Source organism: Acanthochromis polyacanthus, chromosome 1 (genome assembly GCF_021347895.1).
Source record: "Acanthochromis polyacanthus isolate Apoly-LR-REF ecotype Palm Island chromosome 1, KAUST_Apoly_ChrSc, whole genome shotgun sequence".
NCBI lineage: Eukaryota > Metazoa > Chordata > Actinopteri > Pomacentridae > Acanthochromis > Acanthochromis polyacanthus.
The window spans coordinates 15,991,746-16,009,895 of record NC_067113.1 but is presented as its reverse complement, the minus strand read 5'-3'; the positions used below and the strand labels follow the sequence as shown (position 1 = coordinate 16,009,895).

General features: G+C 40.6%; 1 protein-coding gene across 1 annotated transcript; it reads right to left on the bottom strand.

Annotated features, from left to right (window-relative positions):
- Positions 1-133: 133 nt before the first annotated feature.
- On the bottom strand, positions 134-12,155 carry LOC110952149 (sodium-dependent lysophosphatidylcholine symporter 1-B-like). The gene is made up of 14 exons (XM_051955010.1): positions 11,908-12,155; positions 10,301-10,429; positions 9,668-9,792; positions 7,499-7,622; positions 7,331-7,409; positions 7,090-7,241; positions 6,894-6,984; positions 5,533-5,651; positions 5,259-5,342; positions 3,173-3,256; positions 2,935-3,047; positions 2,683-2,826; positions 2,281-2,457; positions 134-2,036 (listed from the first exon to the last, which is right to left on the bottom strand). The coding sequence occupies exons 1-14, from the start codon at positions 11,989-11,991 to the stop codon at positions 1,988-1,990; spliced, it is 1,554 nt and encodes a 517-aa protein (XP_051810970.1). The 5' UTR covers positions 11,992-12,155; the 3' UTR covers positions 134-1,987.
- Positions 12,156-18,150: the final 5,995 nt, after the last annotated feature.

Sequence of the window (18,150 nt, the reverse complement as noted above, 5' to 3'; positions counted from 1 at the left end):
AAATTATCGGAGGAAACTGTACTTTTTTTAAACTAAATCACAAATCTATTGCTCCTAAATATGTTTGGCAACTAAATTTCTACACATTAAAATCTAGGAGTGCTTCTGGGATATTTCAATAAAACTGAACAGATTCATTTTCTTTATCTAGACAAACTTTATTCATAGACTTAAAATTACACATTTACAGCACATGGATTTCTCTCTTCACTGATTGAAATATTGCTAATCATGATCAGAGTCAGAAAAAAGTATTTACACTTCATACAAACAGCAGCATAGAAGGAGGCCCAGGAGAGATGTAATGAGCTTGATTCTGTTCATTCAGTGCAACTTCAGAAATATATTATGATTTCTTGTTGAAATCCCCAAAAATAAACCATCATTTGTGGTGACCAAGTCATCTAAAGTGAGAACAAATTCCTCCCACACAACTTATAAATTTTTTAAAAAAACAAACAAAATCTGCATTTAGGCTGTGGTTTTTGAGTCACAATTCTGCAAAGGCATCTTCTTAATGACATTACAGCAAGGACAAAAAAAAAAATCCCCATTTCGATGTTCAGTTTTTCCACGACTCAAATCACTTCATACAGTCAACAATAATCAGTCATTAATTATTATACACATAGGCTTCCATAAGAAAGCTGATATCCCTTAGTTTCTTTAAATAAGTAGTTAAATAAAGCATTTTTCTCTCCTGAGGAGTGAGAACATGCCTGATGAAATGACTTCATACTGGAGTTGACTTAGCTGTAAAAGCACATTCAGAAATGTCTATTGAACCTGATGGAGATCGGCTGAACGGTTAAAGCAGAAGAAGGTGGAACGTGTAACATTTTCCAGCAGCATAAAAAAAACAAACAATCCTTCACCAGAAAATCTCAGTTGCAACTAATCAGACGTGTCTGTAAGGCAGTGAGTCAGATATTGTAGATTATAATCTTTAGCAAGATGCCGTTTCCCCTTCAGGACATTGAGGTACACTTCAAGTTTTTGCTTTTATGAAAAGTTCTATAAAGCAAAAAGTAGAAACTGCAGCAAAGGTCAGTACAACTCCAATTAGTGGAATAGTGCCATCATGCCCTTCATAAATAAGGGCTCATACTGAACATTTCCTCCAGAGCAGCCTCTGAACAGGACGCTTCACAGCTAAAACATAGTAAACATCACAGGTAATGTCACACTCCAATCTGCACAAGTGTTTGTCAGATCCCGTAAACCAGTAAATAAATGTGTCAAGAACGATACCACAAATCTCTCAATGCCAACGCATTTCTAAATAGGCTTTGAGGATGTAGTGTAGGCATAGAGTGGTAACAAGGATGAATACTATTGTCCCTAGAAGGCATCAAGGAGCTGCTCACAGCTGGAGATGTAAAACAGAAACTGAAAGCTCCAGGAACATGTCAGTAAACTTTACATCTTTGGAAAAAGAGACTTCTCTTTGCTGAGTGAAACTCAAACCAGCATCAGTTTGTTTATAGGAGCTGTAGCTGCTGAAGGCAAACAAAAATGTGTGTGTGAGATATGATTAAATAATGAAGCGGTGCGATACTTCTGTCCATTTCAGTTAAAATTTACACAGATCTCCTGCTGTATTTCAGCTAAAGAGTGAGAGAAAACCACTGAAAAGGACAGAGTGTGTAAAGACGAAGTGAACCTGGGACTTTGGTTTTACACTGACAAAAATACACACTGTAGATTTTTGTGTTGTGGTTGCTTTTTAGTTTTTGTAAACGGAATTCATCTGGGACACAGCTGGAGATGTAGGACAACAGAAAACACTCTTCACACGAGTTGACAGCGGCCCGCCACTAGAGGGAGACGTAAACCAGTGTGAGCCGCTGGAGGGAGCCGTTTAGAAGCTGATGATGCTTCAGTAGTGGTCTGTGGTCCCTCCAGTGTCAGTCCAGAAAACCGGTGGTCCCTCAACAGCCTGTGCAAACACGCAAACCAGCGATGGTGGTCGGCTCATCCTCTGCTGCTACACGCAACTCCCAAGTTCTGAGCTTTCGGAGTCTGCTTCAGAGTCCCTGTTTAAAGACGAGGGAACAGCCAAGAGTCACACACAAATGGCAACACTGGGGGGGAAAAGAGCTTTTGTTAAGATTTCATTTGAATTTAGCTCAGGTTTACAGAACAGAGCTGAATTTGGCTCCTTACTATTTTGGTCTTGCAACAAGTCCTGTTGCAATGTAACAGTTGTCCAAACTTGTTGTTTGGTCATCGTGGATAAAGACTTGTGTGTCAACAACACTCATTTCATGCTTCACTTACAACATTTGCTGCATTAATTTTCGGTTGCCCTGCCTCCTCTCCTCATCGATGGGGTAAGTCTTCAGTATCAACAGTCCCACGGCAATCAGAAACACGGGCACAGGAGACACCAGCACCTTCAGGGTTAAACTGACAGCCTCGGGTTGTACACAGTCCCCGGTCACATAGCCGGCAAATCTGCGAAAAAATGCAGATCAAGGGAGAAACGTTGAGCTGATGTGAATACAGTTTGGCAAAATGCTAAGTTGAGGGATTATGCGATTGTCGACCACATGACTGCCAGACAAATGAGCTTTAAAGAGGTAATCTCATATAGGAGGTAGAGTATTAAAACAATTTCAATTTCTGACAAAATGACAATAGATATGAACAATAATAAGAAAAATGGACAAGTAAGCGTACTTTAAACTGAGGGTGGAGATACCCAGAGATACTCCAGAGGCAAACTTGATGAAGAACACGTAGAAGGAGTAAAAGAGAGCTTCATGACCGTGGATGTCTGGATTATTAATTTTGAAGTCATCCACTACGTCAGGAAGCATTGACCTGGAAGCAACAAAAAGAAAAAGAAAAAAAAACATTTAGAAGAAAACTTAAACAACCCATGTCTGCATATGGAACCAGGGTGGGTTCTGTGGATGAGCTCATGCTTACCAAGGGAGGAGGAACGCTGCAGCCACACTCGCACCGGCTGCCACCGAGACCAAGTAAGAAACGACCAGGTTGCTCTTAATAGAGACGATCAGGATCATGAAGGGTACGGCCCACTGTTTAAAGACACAGAAAAATGTTAGTACTTTTAAACTAAAAAAACACATCATCTTTGAGGTGAGGTCTCAGCAAGAGTGACACCATTTTCTGCCTTGATTTACAAAAAACATGTACTACTAACCGAGATGCCAAAGTAAACTGCTTTCTTCTTCCCGAACCGGGTCAGAAACCAGTGCCACCACGGGATGGTGAGGGACCCAGAAAGCTGGAAAAAAAATGACAAAGGTTTATTAGAATTATTACTCCATTAAATATCATCAAGGAAGCACACATGCGATTGGTGATTTGCTATTTTTTCCACAGGGGAGCGCTCCCATTGGACTCCTGCTCCCACACATATCACATACTGCTTGCATGTGAGAAAAAGGCAAACAAATGGTGATGCAGTTATATTAGTTTTATCATGGGAGGGAGAACACTCAGTCATTTGTTCATGATCAGATGTTACAGATTCTTGTTGCATTGAGGTAACCACTGTCCCATCAGTGTGGAAAATAAACAAGTTGTAGCTGTACTGGAGACCAAACATGCATTTGAGGGAAGTAAGAAACACCATTATCGCTTAGTTTGCCCACCAGAGAGGGATGACTTTTCAGCTGGAAATCATCCCACTGAATGCAAATGTTTGGTAGAATTAAAAGAACTAATACTAAGTGTACTCATGAAGTTTAATTACAGGTTTGTGTTTTTAAAATTCATTCTTTCTTAAGCTTTCGAGTCTCTATGTTGGTGGCACAACGATAAATCTGGCACTGTCACACAGGCAAAAGCTGGAAATGTTGAGTAACTGATTTTGTAACTGGAAATGTCTTATTTATTGCTACATGTACACAGACTGCATCCTTGAGTCCTCTCATGTACTACTTCAGTGAAGAACAGCCCTTTATGTCGTTTTATGTTCAAAACAGCCAGAAGGCAGAGACAGTAGATTCTTAAAGCGGATTATATTTTTCTAATCTACATTTTACAGACACAAATATGTATCTGTACTCTCACTCATTGTCACAAAATAGATGCCTAACACACATTTCCTATGTGGGAGAAAACCTTGTAACCATCATCGGAGACACTCAGACATTGTCCTCGACATTTTTTTGGCATTGCGCAGTTATTTGCTGTGTGAAGTATTTGATTGTGGTGGAACACAAGAGTATAAAAACGGAATTCACCCAGGTAATGAAAGCAGCTTTTTCTGTAGGTTTTAGCTTTAGTACAACAAATCCTGTGTTGTATATGGTCTTATATAACTGTGTTTAAGAAAAAAAATGCTGGTTTATTGTACAAAACACTCTTTAATGTCAACTATGTTTTAATGAGACTGATTGCTTTGTAATATAAGACCTTTTTACATTAAAAACAAGTGTAGAAATCATAAGCTAGCAAAAATGTTAGCAACGTTTCCGCAATGGAAGTTAACATGAATTTATAACTTAACACAAATTGAAGGAATAATGTGAGAAAAATAAACAGATTTTCTTGTGAATTCCATCAAAAGTCTAACTGGGTTTCATTAAGGGTTGTGGGAAAAGTGACAAGAACAAAGTGACCACTGAAAGGGGGTCAAAGGACAAGGGGACAATATGCTCTTTTCAACTCAGCCCTGCAGGGGGCAGATGATCTTTGACCTCGAGGCCAACTGTGATCAACCAGTGTTAAATGACCACACAAGAACAAGCAGTCGATTCAATCAGAAGAATGAGAAAATGCAAACTTCAACTGCAGGCAAATTCTGTGGAGAATGCTTTCTTTCTCCTCCCACCGCCTCCAAATATGACACACTGTGTCCAAAAACGCTTCCACTCCCAAACGGAGGGAAGTGCACCGGAGCAGAAAGCAGTGAGGGGAGGACGGAAAGGAGGGCATGGCCAGTAGCAGCAGTTCCCATGGTGGCAGGGAAGGGTTGCCCGGGCAACAAAAGCTCCACTGTGTGCCCGCCTCCCTCCCTTGATCTCCTGCGAACGTAGAGCGAGCATGCAGGAGACAGGTTCCCAGGAGCCCAAACACCTCCTCTCACCCTGAAAATCTGCCCTTTCAGCCTCAATGCCGTGCGTCTCCTCGCGTGAGGGACGGCCTCAGAGCAGCAGCTGAAAACTATTTACTCTGTGCTGCAGGGCTTTCTGCTGCGGACTGCACTGGTGTCCTCTAAATCCCATCCTGATCAGGGCTTTTATGAGAAGAACACTTTAGTGGAAAATAGAAACACTCACCATGATGACCAGGAGAATATTCTGGAAGTGCTTCCTGTGACCGAGGGCGTAGGTGATGAAGAGGGCAAAGTTTCCCTCCAGTAGCTGCAACAGATAAAAAGAAGAGTCAATTCTAAGCTAAAGTCACAACAAATACAGTTATATGAGACACTGATACTTCTGTTAGTCAACTCCACTTAGCATGAAGACTGGAATCAGGTAATTTGCCGAAACGTTAATATGACTAATACAAAATAACTGCAGCATCCTAACTGACACAAACAATGAAACGCACCATGAAGGCCAGTGAGGTGAAGAGGAAGCCGATGACCAGTTTAACGTACGGTCCGTGAGTCATGATCACCCAGAGGCTCTTACGGAAGGTGAGCGGCTCTGACTTCTTCCTCCCACTCTCTGGAATCCAACATTGAAGAGAAGAGAACAAAGACAGGACAGCTGTAAGGAATCTAAAGCACAAAACACCCTTCATGATAAAAGATAATATTATTATTCGTCTAATCTGTATCGTGCAGAGAAATTTAGTCAGAATGTGGCCTCCACATTTTTTGCTTCCGATGTGTTTTTTGATGAGAGGTTCAAATGCAATCCTGAAATCTGCGGTGGCGAAAAGTCTTGGTGTGTCAAGACCACAGCATGTCTCAGTTCTTGGCCTGAAGCAAGTCTGTAAATGTTGCATTCTGACTGCTAAAGAAGACATGATGAACAGCGATCACTAAATTTGAGGATGTTTTAGGCTTTTCAACAAGGTAGCAGTGTTCCGAATTTACAGAACTAACAAAGCATTTAAGAAAAACATGATAACATTTGAGTAGCTGAGGCTACTCAGTCGCTGTTTCATTTCCAGCGGCTGAAATCCTGAAAGAATTCGTGGCAGAAATCATGGCAACATAGAATGTGGCCATTTAATCTAGATTTACCAACAAACAAAATGACCTTGCACTGAGCATAGGCGTGTTATGCATGTGTACGTTATGTACGGATACAGAATCTCGTGACCTAAATATGTAGCGGGTGGTGGGAATTGAAGGGACTCAAATGTCCCCACAATTTACACAATTGTTCCTTGTATCATTTCCGATGGATAAGACTACAGTGGTCGATTTGTAGTAGGATCGCAATCATGTGATCATCAGCAGGCAGCTGACGTAGCGTTTACTTGTCATAGTTACCGTGACACCATGCCGCTCTCTCGCAATACAGAAATCTATCAAATCTGTGGATCCAGACTATAAGCCACATCACTGCTGAAATCTAAGGAGGTGTTCCTTGTGACATTTCTGATCTTCCCTGAAAATTTCATCCAAATCCACTGTCCATTAATGAGTAGTGTTGCTAACAGACAAACGTACAAAGATCGTCACATAATTTCACCGTGGTGGAGCAATTATTATTTCAGTAACGCAATTACAAACATTTGCACTTGCAAAGTCAAATTTTGTTCATCTATTCTGGTTTTTCACTGACCAAAGCAGAGCTGGACTGAGTCTATCAGGTGTCAGGAAAATTCACTTTTTGTTTGTAAAGATCTTTCATTCACTTTGACTTGAGCCTAAGTTTAGCATCTTGAGTCAACACCTCTGATTCAAGTATCCTCCTTGCAAAAAGAACTTTTCTCATCATCTTCGTGAGTGTTACCTTTTTGCTCCTTCACACCCAGAAACAAGATCACAGCACACGCGACGTAGATGACGCAGATGACCCCTGAAGCCATCAAGTAAGCATTTTTCTAAAGGACAGAAAAGACAGTATGAAATTAACCAACACTCATGTGAACGTTGCACCAAACAGCTGTGAATGTAATCATTTATCAGACACCATGCAGGAGACTCACTGTCTCATCCAGTGAAGCTCTGGTTATGTTGACTCTGGATGAGTTTGTGATGTTCTCATGTTCAGTCTCATCGGGACAGTTGGAGGCGCCGCCTACTATCTGGCCTTGGATTGCGGTTCCCAGCACTGTGCCCAACACCTCCACCATCATACCTGAAAGCAGCACAGGTGTGGAGCATGAGCGCATGAATGGCAACACACACGTAAAACCATTTTAAAATCACGCAGGAAGGCTGACGTACGATAGGCAGTGGCGGAATCTCGCTCTTTCTGGTCGTTGCTGATGAACATGGTGAGGGCTGAATACGGAACATGAAAGCACTGCAAAAACATTCACACAGTTAGACCAGCCTTCTCAGTGGAAACCGAGAGGAACAGAGCATCGATGTGTGTCAGCATGAGGTACTAACCGTCTGCATTGACTGGAAGAGGCAGTAAAAGATCAGATACCAGACGACCTTTCCTTCCTCAAATGGAGGCACGTACCAGATGAGGAAGTAAGTCAGCACCGCGAACGGAGTCGACAAAAGGATCCTGGGGGGAAAAGAGTGGAGAACTGTTTAGGAGAGAGCTTGATATGAACCAAACAAGGATTTTTTTCTTCTAATTTGTGTTTCATTCTGTGCGTTAGACAGAGTCCCAGTGTTCTCCTGCTGTGTTTGAATTCGGTCCACTGTTACAGTAGCATAACCCCGCTTTTCATTTTTCCCTCCCTCGCAGTCACTTCTTGTCTGCTCTGTCCCAGCTGCTTTGTGTATAATCCCCCTAATCCTGCCCTGTTGGAGCTCATGTGTAGAGAAAGGGCTCAGTCAGGCCTGCATCAGGAGGCGAGGGTGGGCCGGCCCAATGGCGAGGCCGCTCTGGCCCACCTCACTCTCACCCCACTCGGCAGCCTTTTCCTCGGTTTTGTACGTCCTCCAGCTGACCTCGGTGCCAAAACCTCCGTCAGGGAAGCTGGTGACACTTCAGAACCTTTTTTTCCCCAAACTAGCAACAAAGTGGGTAAAACTCAGTGTTTTTGTGCCAATGGGAAACCACGTGTCTCTTAATCGCATTAACACACCCGAAAAAAGTTGTTTTGAGGACAATCATTCACGCAGAGTGCTTTCTAAATCCTATTTTCTAGCTCAAACAAACAGCTGAGTAGCTTCTAGATTAAAAGAGGGCAGCTGCTGGCCTAAAGTCAATGTCTTGCGTCCAGACTGTCCTGCAGAAGCAATAAAGACCGATTCTTACTAAACGTAGAGGGAGGTTTCCTCATTTGATGCCACACTTCTACATCCACACATGGTGAAATGAAACCTCCTCCTCGCACACGGCGAATAAGAAAGAGCTCCTGGTTTGCTCTGATCTCTGCATAAATTCAGATCAGTGAGAGCTAATATATCTGGAAATAGAGCTCCAGCCGTGACTGAACACAGACCGCAGTGTCTTTATTTGCCATATTGCATGCTGAGGAGGACAAGTGAGGAGATGAAATGAAAGACATCTCTTCTCTGATGCACCGTGGTGTCACGTACATGTTGCCTTTTTTTTTTTAAACAATGACCTCTATAATTGCCATTTTGACCCAAGGTAACCTTTCTGTGCTTCTGCAATCAAAACCATCCTCCAAATGCAACACACGTGCACACAAAGAGGGACACACCCCTATTGGTTTGAAGCTGATGGTGTGTTGTGGGTTGGACCAATCACAGCACAAACTGACAGCTTCCCCTCCCCCCTTTTCACACACACTTCAACGTATGACGTGGAGCTCGTGCACAGTAGCTGGTGTTTTTGACTTCCCACCGGCCTCTAGATATCACTTGAGTGACAATATGTGAGAAGAAAGCCTGTAAAAACATTGAGTTCCGCTTCTCTGCAAATTCTATCACGGCCTGCAGTGACGGTTTGTGAGCAACATGATCGCATTTCATCCTGCCAGCAGAATGTCAAGGTCATCCTCCTTCACAAGCTGCTTCCTCCATGAGCTCAACTGGATACATTTGGTTATGCAAAGAGAAGCTTTGAATTTTACAATTCGACAGTCTGAACTGTCTCCCTTTACTTTTAATGCTTTGTGTAACATCATTAAAGTAAATCATTCATCTCTGCTTGTCACAGCTATGAGGAGATAAAGCAAAACCCAGCTTTTGGCAAGAAGTGAGGATGCATTTGTCCAGCTGTTCCACAGAGCAGACCAACACATTCACATGTAGCTGGAATTTACACGTGCATGTGCAATGCAGCAGTGTGCCGACAGAAGCATGGGTGGGATACTAAAAACCTTCCTACACCATGCAGAGTTCCTCTCGTACCCATTTAGGTACAAGCTCTTCCTATGGCTCCACTAAATGCTGCACAGAGCGGAGTTGCTTTACTGGATGGTTCTGCTGGTGACTTGCATTGGATTTTCTACACATTAAGCCAGCCACATTGCATTCTTACAGTCGTACCATTTTTTTATTCCTTCAAGCTTGTTGCCATGGTTACTGCTAACGTCTCATGGGCTGACTTTTTGCCAGTACATTAGACTCGCATTTCTCCTGTAGCTCAACTCATTTCACTAAACATCTCAGCTGCTTTGTGATACCTACCAGGGCATCATGCGGCCGATGCTGGTCCATCTACTCCGGCTCACCAGGAAACCCACCGTCGGGTCTGTGATACCATCCCAGGCCCGGCCAACAAACAGGATGATGGAGGCATAAAAGGGATCCAGCTAGAGAGGGGGGCATGGAAAAAAAGAGACTTGAGACCAAAACACTGAGGCTGCCAAATACTACCTCATATGGAGAAAGGCTCTGAGGAGCTATGACACCAGTGAGGTTATGGAGACATGTTCAGGGCTTGAGTACAACAGCAGCCAAACACACAAGTGTGTAATTTCTTTATGAACAAAGTAGCATTCAGAGTCGCAACAATGATCTCATCCGTTGAGCTGAATGGCCTTTATTTCGGTTCCTACTGTGTGCTGAGGAAAAGTCTCATTTGCTAATTGAGTAACAAAGCAAAGCAGCAGGAGTCCAGGCTAATGCGCTTGACCGACTACTGCAGGACGGAGGCTGTTAAAGCGATGAGGCTCCGTGGAGTGAACACAAACTCTGACCTCGGAGCTAATCATTGTGTGTTTGTGCACTTGTATTTCAAGATCAGCGAATGTCACTACAAAAAAAAAAAAAAAAGCATTTCACTTCTGTAGCATCATTCTCCTCTGTCTTGTGAGTCACCTGTGCCACATCGAGCAGATAGATCTGGAGGAAGAAGCCCAGAGCGCTGCCTGTGATCTGGTACGGAGCTCCGCCAAAGGCATAGCACAGCTTACTGCACACAGACAGACGAGTTTTCCCTTTCTTTGGCTGGAAGACAAGAAGGGAAGGGGCAGAGGGGGTGATAATGACGTTAAGTTGGCTTTAAAATGATTTGTGCATCTCACTGTAAACACTGAAACACTCATATTCCTTAGGGAGCTGTAAATGAAGGGCAGCGGCATGCCACATCATCATTATCTACACCTCCCTATCTGTTAATCCCCGTTTTCTGCTCAAATGCCCTCATCCATGCCTGAGTCTGACTCTTGGGGAAAAAGCTGATACAGTATTACAACCTGCAGGAACGCCGTGTGAGCCGGCGAGGTTACTCTAGTTCACTCCAACTGCATCACCACATCACAGCAACTCAGCTATTGGCTCTCTAGCAGTAGTGTGTTAGGGGTAGCGTGACTTTTTTTTTGCATTGTAGCCAACAGCCTGCCATTGGCCGATCACCTGTGAGAGTGTGGTGATGTCAGCGAGGGGTGATTGTGGGCGCTCATTCAGAACCACAGCTGACTCAAATTTAGAATCGCCTCTGCTGAGAGAAAATTGTCACCCTTAAACAAATCAGGCATAGCTTCCCCTGCTAGATCCCTGAGCTCGCCATCGCCAGGCTGTGGAAGTAAAAATAAAATTGAAGCTAAATATAGAGAGGCAGCGTGTGGATAACCTTTAATGACTTTTGTAGAAGGGACCCACAGAGTCCTTGAGAGTTTAACAGGACTGGACTGACAACTTCTGAATTCAAAGAATATATCCCAAGGCGGCATAGCTCCATCAGTCCAAACTAGTTTAAATTCTCACCTTACAGTCACTGGATCTAGTGAATCTCTGGCAACTGTAACCATCAATCATGATAGTTTCAGCTCCAGAGAGGCTTTTTCTTTCATTCACTCCCCTTGAGACAAGTCTAATGTCCATAAGTAGCTTTGCCAAGCTTGGATTTAAATCTGCTATGAGAAGGTATTACTGGCTGTAGATGCTTCCACTTTCCCATGTGAAATACCAACACTGATGAATTATCTGGACGCTGTTAGACACGCACTTTGATTTTTCAAAGGATGAAAGCCTGGTTTGATTCTCTACACAACCACCCCATTGCCAATGTCATTACCACAGACTGTTCATAGTCGTTAACAAAGAGCCAGTCGTGCCTGATGGGAGTCTGAAGCTCCACGTCACACATCTGTCAGCTACACCTCAGCAAACTGAGCAGCTTAAAGTCACAATGTTACAATGGCAACTTTGACTGAGATGAGGTTCCTTTAAACCCGGCAGTGTACTCCTCACAAACGAGCTCGAGGACAGATGGACAGAACAGGATGAAATTCCAATTCAATGCGAGCGTTTGAAAGGAAGTCCTGGCCACAAATTTAACCGGCGTTAGTTTGAATCTAGGCGCCTTTTACGCACCAGAATGAGAAAGAAAAGGTGCAGAAATCCTCCTCACTTGAACAACCCCACTTTTTTTTTTTTTTTTTTTTTTTTTTTTTTTTTAAAGGTGAAATCTTTCAAGCGCTTACCTTTGCCGGTTTGATCTCAGTGTTTAAAGGTTTGACTGTCAGTAAAGTCGCCGAGAACTGCTCCGCGCCCTCTCCTCGTGCCATTGCGCTTCAAGACGACGAAGTGGTTCTGATTGTTTTATCTGTTTTTTAGCGTTAGAAGAAAAATCCTCCTCACAGCATCATCGTGTGAAGCTCGGCGTGGGTCTGTCTCATGGCTCTCGTGCTCTCGGCTGCCTCTCATTCATTCTACTATGTCTACGTCGTCAAAAGTGTGTGACGTGACCATCGCATGTTCACCACGTTCGATTGCAGTGGGGATCCGCAAGCGTGAGCCCAGAAAAAGGCAACAAATCACAGAACAGGACACTAAATATCACATTTAATGGATGGAAATCGTGTCGACAAGTGATACACAGATAAAGAATTACATGTAGACCTTTGCGGAAGTACTTCAATCAAATAGGTATCGTCCTGACACTAAAACAGATGTTTATTTATGTACGTGTTTGTTTGTTACTGTTGAAGAAAGACAACATTTTCTTTAGTCCGTAAACGCAACACGGCAGGACAAAGTAACTTCCACAGCTGTTCTCTTTTACGTTTTTGACAACAGAGATTATTGTGATTTTAAATGTGAAATGCAACTCAGCAATGAATGAATGAATAAATACATAAATAAATTAAAACACAAAACAACAAAATATCTCTTGATACACTCATAAACGGTACAATTGTAGTTGCTATTGTTAAATACACATCTGAATGAGGATTTAATGAGAATTATATTTAATTACATTAAATTAAACAAAATTTATCATAAAACATGATTAAAAGAATTCAAATAATAAAAACCTATAATAAAACGAATTAAATCCAATTAATCAAGTTGAATAAATTATTTAACTTGCACTTACTGTTCCTTTAATTATCTAAGGTAAATTTATATAAATTGCCATAACTAAATTGAAATGAGTTTAATAAACTCAATAAAATTAATTAAATATTTCAATTAAAAAATCTCATCAATGAATTTAACTAAAATGGTGAGAATTCAAACAATTCATTTAAATTTAAATGAGATAATTACATTAATTGCATTAAATTAATATAAGTTTAATTAAAGGCATTAGAGGAGATTTAATTTCCTACGACTTTGAACGTAGCATGCGCATGCGCACATACAACCTCTCCCTCACCCCCCTCTAACCTCCCCCCTCTTAACATTTACGAAGAAACGCCCCCCTCCAGAAACTTGCGTAGCACTCGTTGAGTTGTCTTTTACGGCTGGGTCCCCCTGGATCTTTATCTGCCATTATGTAAAAAAAGATGAGCAAAACAAGTCTCCAGCTAACTACGAAGCTAAACCAAAGCAACACATTCAGAAAACACGTAAGTCCAAGGCGTACGTAATCTACGTAACTAGGCCTGAGCCGGAAGATTTTTGATTGACAGGAAAGGAGCAAACCAAACGCCTCGGTCCGAGCGCGTTGATTGGCTGATGTTTTTCAGGTCCTGTCATGTCCACAGTTATTTTTTTTATTTTTATTTTTATTTTAGAGACCATACATACAAGTCCACTAAAGGTCAGTATATTCATTTTATGTGAATCAGACAAATTAAACAAACAACAAAAAAACATCCTCCATAATGCCTTTAAGTAAATTGAATCAAAACATAGAAAATAATGATAATGCAAAATGTTTAACTTTGTATTGAATTTTAAAAAAAAACATTTAATTAAAAATAACCATGAAGGACACACTTTCATTTACCTTTAATAGAATTCAGGTGATTTATCTTAATAAGTTCAGTGAGATTAAACACAATTAAATCAAATTAATGTAGATGTACACTACTGTTCAAAGGTTTGGGGTCCCCAAGCAATTTCATGTTTTCCATGAAGACTCACACTTTTATTCATGTGCTAACATAACTGCACAAGGGTTTTCTAATTATCAATCAGCCTTTCAACACCATTAGCTAACACAATGTAGCATTAGAACACAGGAATGATGGTTGTTGGAAATGTTCCTCTGTACCTGTACATTTCTAAGTGATCCCAAACCTTGAAACTGTAGTGTATAAGTTTAATGGAGTAGTGAAGCTAAATTGATTTATTTGAGCAAAATATTTGACTTTGAGTTAAATATCTGCACTATGATTCAAACGTTTGGACATACCTCCTCATTTCCTGTTTTTTCTTTGTTTCCATGACTATTTACATTGTCGATTCTCACTGAAGGCATCAAAACTATGAATGTGGAATTATGTAGTAAACAAAAACGTGTGAAAACATGTTTAGTCTTGAAGGAGTTCCCAGAGATGCTGAGCACTTGTTGGCCCTTTTTCCTTCATTCTGCAGTCCATCTCATCTCAAACCCTCTGGACTGGGTTTAGGTAAAAAATAGACAAAATCACGTACATATGTTAAATTACATTGAAAGAAAATCAAAGTTGTTGGTTTCTGCATGAACTTTTCCTGTTATTGGAAGGTTTGTAGTCAACAGAGATGACAAGCATTAATAAGAGATCACGGTTTCCTCTGACAACTACACGACAAACGAGTATATTTTGCTCCTAACGTCTAATCTGTAGACGACGTTACTGCTGTAAAACCCCCCCTCTAATGTAACTTAAGCAGCGTCAGTATTAGAACCAAAATAGGTGTCAGTGGTGTCAGTAGTTGTAGGACACTCCCTACATCCCCTTTCACACCACCCAAACATGGTATCAAACACATCATCATTTATTATTTAATCATCATTAATTATGCATGGCTCCAGGAAAAAAGATTTGTTAAGCTGGCTGAAAAAATATGACAAAATGACTCTTTTCATATCTGTTGTACCGATATTGGTCAATTATGGGTGAAGAAACACTTTAAAATCTACTGTTTAAATTCTTTTATAGCTTTCTCAGACTTATCGGTTAGTTTTAGTTTGTGCTTCACTGAAACTCGATGTCAGCTTTCTGTTTTCACTTTCAGCTCTGCAGTGCTAAAAACAGGTCACACTGCAAAGTTAAATAGGACAGTTTACGGTGAAGCAGCATTTATTTTTCTATACTAGACTCAAGCTTGTGAATGTTAGTCCCTGTTTACACCGGGTATTAATATGTGTCTTCAGTGATCAGTATGTCAGTTCACAGCGTGTCTCACATAGCCAGTTTCTGATGTAGCCAGACCATTCTGCAGCACAAAATGATCTTTCTTTACCTCGCTATCATTCTGCTACAGGAGGAAAACACTCTGGCTTGTGTGGGCCTCTGTAAACCAATTGCATCCGGTTAGTCAGACTAGTTCATACTCAGCATTAGAATGTGTCTCATCATGCATCACGAGTGAACACTTGAGATCAGATCTCACTTTACTGGAGGAACATGTGCATCATATTTTAATTGCAAAGACCAAATGTGTTGTTATATTTAAACTGGTTGGAGGCAGTAATGCATTTCCAGTTTGTAGTTGGCTGGACATAAACATAAATAAATAAATGACCATTTTGCCTGATGTTAAGGTTTCATGTTGGCACACAAATGAGTATATACTTCACCACTAAGTTAAGTGGGTTAATTAGGAATTCAGTCTAAACAGCGTGCTGCAAAATCTTCTAATACTACTGGCTAGAAAACACTAGATGACTTGCATCTTGTAGCATTTCCATTCACGTTTGTTTTCCTCTGCTGTAAAATGAGCTGATTTTCATACTGTCTCTGTTATTGAGTCTACACACTTGGTCTTATGACCTTGTGACTATTTACTCTGTGATTTTATTTGTTTGTGACCTCGTCTATATATGACTCATCAGGCTTTTTGTTTCCAAAATAAGCACACACAGTTACATGTCATTGTCAGTATTAGTGTTCACATTAAAAAAGAAAGAGAAGGAAAGGCAGTTGAAAGTAAAACTTTCCATTTTCCCAGCAGTTTAAATCTGATGCCACGTCTTAGCTGGAACGCTGTGAGAAGATGTGATTACTAAGTACTTAGACACAAGTCACCACTTGTATCAACATGAAACAGAAAGCCTATCTGACCAAAAATATGTCTATTAAAGTTCAAACAAGGGGAAATCCAGAAGTGGTGCTATCTGCATCAAGGCTTTTCATCAAAATAGTAATAGGACCATTATACGAATGATAAGAAAAGAAATAATGGCCTCTTCTGCACTCTATGTATGTGTGTGTGAAAGTTGCTGTAGATCTACTTATACCTCGATCTGGTTTCCCCTCTCACTGTATGTTGGCCCAGATGGAGGGAAACAAAACGCACATGGTTCATTGGCTGTGAGTCTGGGGAACTTAGCTGGTCTTATGACATACAATAACCACAAGCATCTTAATCCCGCAGATTTGCTTGAAGCAAAGGTGGAAGTGAAAAGAATATTTAAATCACTTTATGTAAATGACTTTTTATGGGGTCCTTTCACCTTAAAAGTTCCCCTGCCTTTAAATCTGAGTTAACTGCACTTCAGATTAATTAGCTCAAAGGTTTCTTGTGAGTTGTGAAAGTGTGAAACGAGCTGAGCCAAATTATCTGAACTTCAAGACTTCAATAAACTCAAGTCGACTCAATTAGTCACACAGAAAATGGTCAAATACAGACTTTCTTTCCTTCTGCATTTTCTCAGTTTAAACAGTTTCTAATTCATGTAACATTGAGAACTTACAGCCTCAAAAGTCTAAAATATGATAAATAATTCAGTCTATGTTGTGACTGAATTCTATACTAGCCTTTGTGCTGGTTAGAACTGTTTTGATTATTAAGAAAAGTAAAAACGAAGACTTAATTTAACATGTTTTAGAGGCACAGCAAGTTTCCACCATTTCTGTTTTCTTAAACCACAACAAACAAGAGTCTAAGAGGAGTTTTAACTCTCTAACAGTGCATCCCTGAATGTCCACTGTTTGCTAACTTTGGTTCTAATGAACTTAATTTACGACCCGTCCAGGGTGTCCCCTGCCTTTGCCCGAGTCAGCTGGGATAGGCTCCAGCACCCCTGCAACCCTAGTGAGGATAAAGCGGTGTATAGAGAATGGATGGATGGAGTTAATTTAATGATTTGAATAAGCGTTCAGTTATTTATTCATTCAACTCATCATTTTAAATGCCTCAAGTTAAAAAACAAGTGTTTTTAAATTCTAAAGTAGTCTGAATATTTAAAAATAATATTTAATAGATAATTTCGACTTAATATTAGCAAAATTTGTATATTTGCATTAAATAAACTAAAAAATGAGCTGATTTGACTAAATTCCTTTATGATGTTTTTTGTTTAATTTTTGTTTGGATGAAGAAGTAATAACTTATCTTCATTCATAGCAGAATACATGTTCTATCTGTTCATGTTCATTTTTTCCCAATAAAACCCTCAATACCTTAAACTTCCACTTACAAATATGAATTTCAAGAAAATCATAAATTCATGAAAGTCACTCGTACATCTGTTCTTTTTTTCTTCTATTTAAAACAATGTTGAACCGGATGGATTTCTGCAACGTACCCAGCTATGTTTACAATGGAAGTTACCCCCTGTGATTACATATGATACTTTTCCTCTTTCTTTTTTCATCATGTACTACTGAAATGAATAGTCACTTTACACTTACTGTAAACCGTTCTGTGATAAAATTGCCGTTCTGTTGAAATGACAAAGTGATAGAAACTGCAAGTAAAGGATAGCATATGGACTGTTAGTAAATGGTCCCAGACATGTGATGTGTAATTGGTGTAACTACTGCTACTGCTTGTCGAAAATAGCTATCCACTGTGATAGCGGCTGACAGAGTGAAGAAGTGTTCAGTCATGCAAAACAGAAGGATTTTTACACTTTGATAATAAGATATTTGTGACTATGGGTAACCTTTAAGAGAAGACATAACTCAGTCATTCAGAGGTTTGCTGTGTTCTATGATGGGTCAAATGAGTTAATATTAACATTTAGGCTGACATTTTTGTGTATATCATGTTAGTGAGTTTCCTTCTACCTCTGCTGCTGTTAGCCAGTGTGTTTGCATTTATTGTCATTGCAGAATTGGAGGACAGTTTACGTCCCACCCATCAAATTTCAAATAATCCATGCACATAATGCTAAACCATGTAGTTGTTGTGTAAATGTACTTGTCCTGAGACCAACTCTGTTAGGCCTGCTTCTGCAGACACTAGATAGGGCCCCTCCTTCCCCATGTTTTTGCTTTGTTTCAGGTGTGCTGGCTGCTGCGGTGGCAGGTAAAAGTAATTTTCTGCAGGCAATCAGCAGAAGC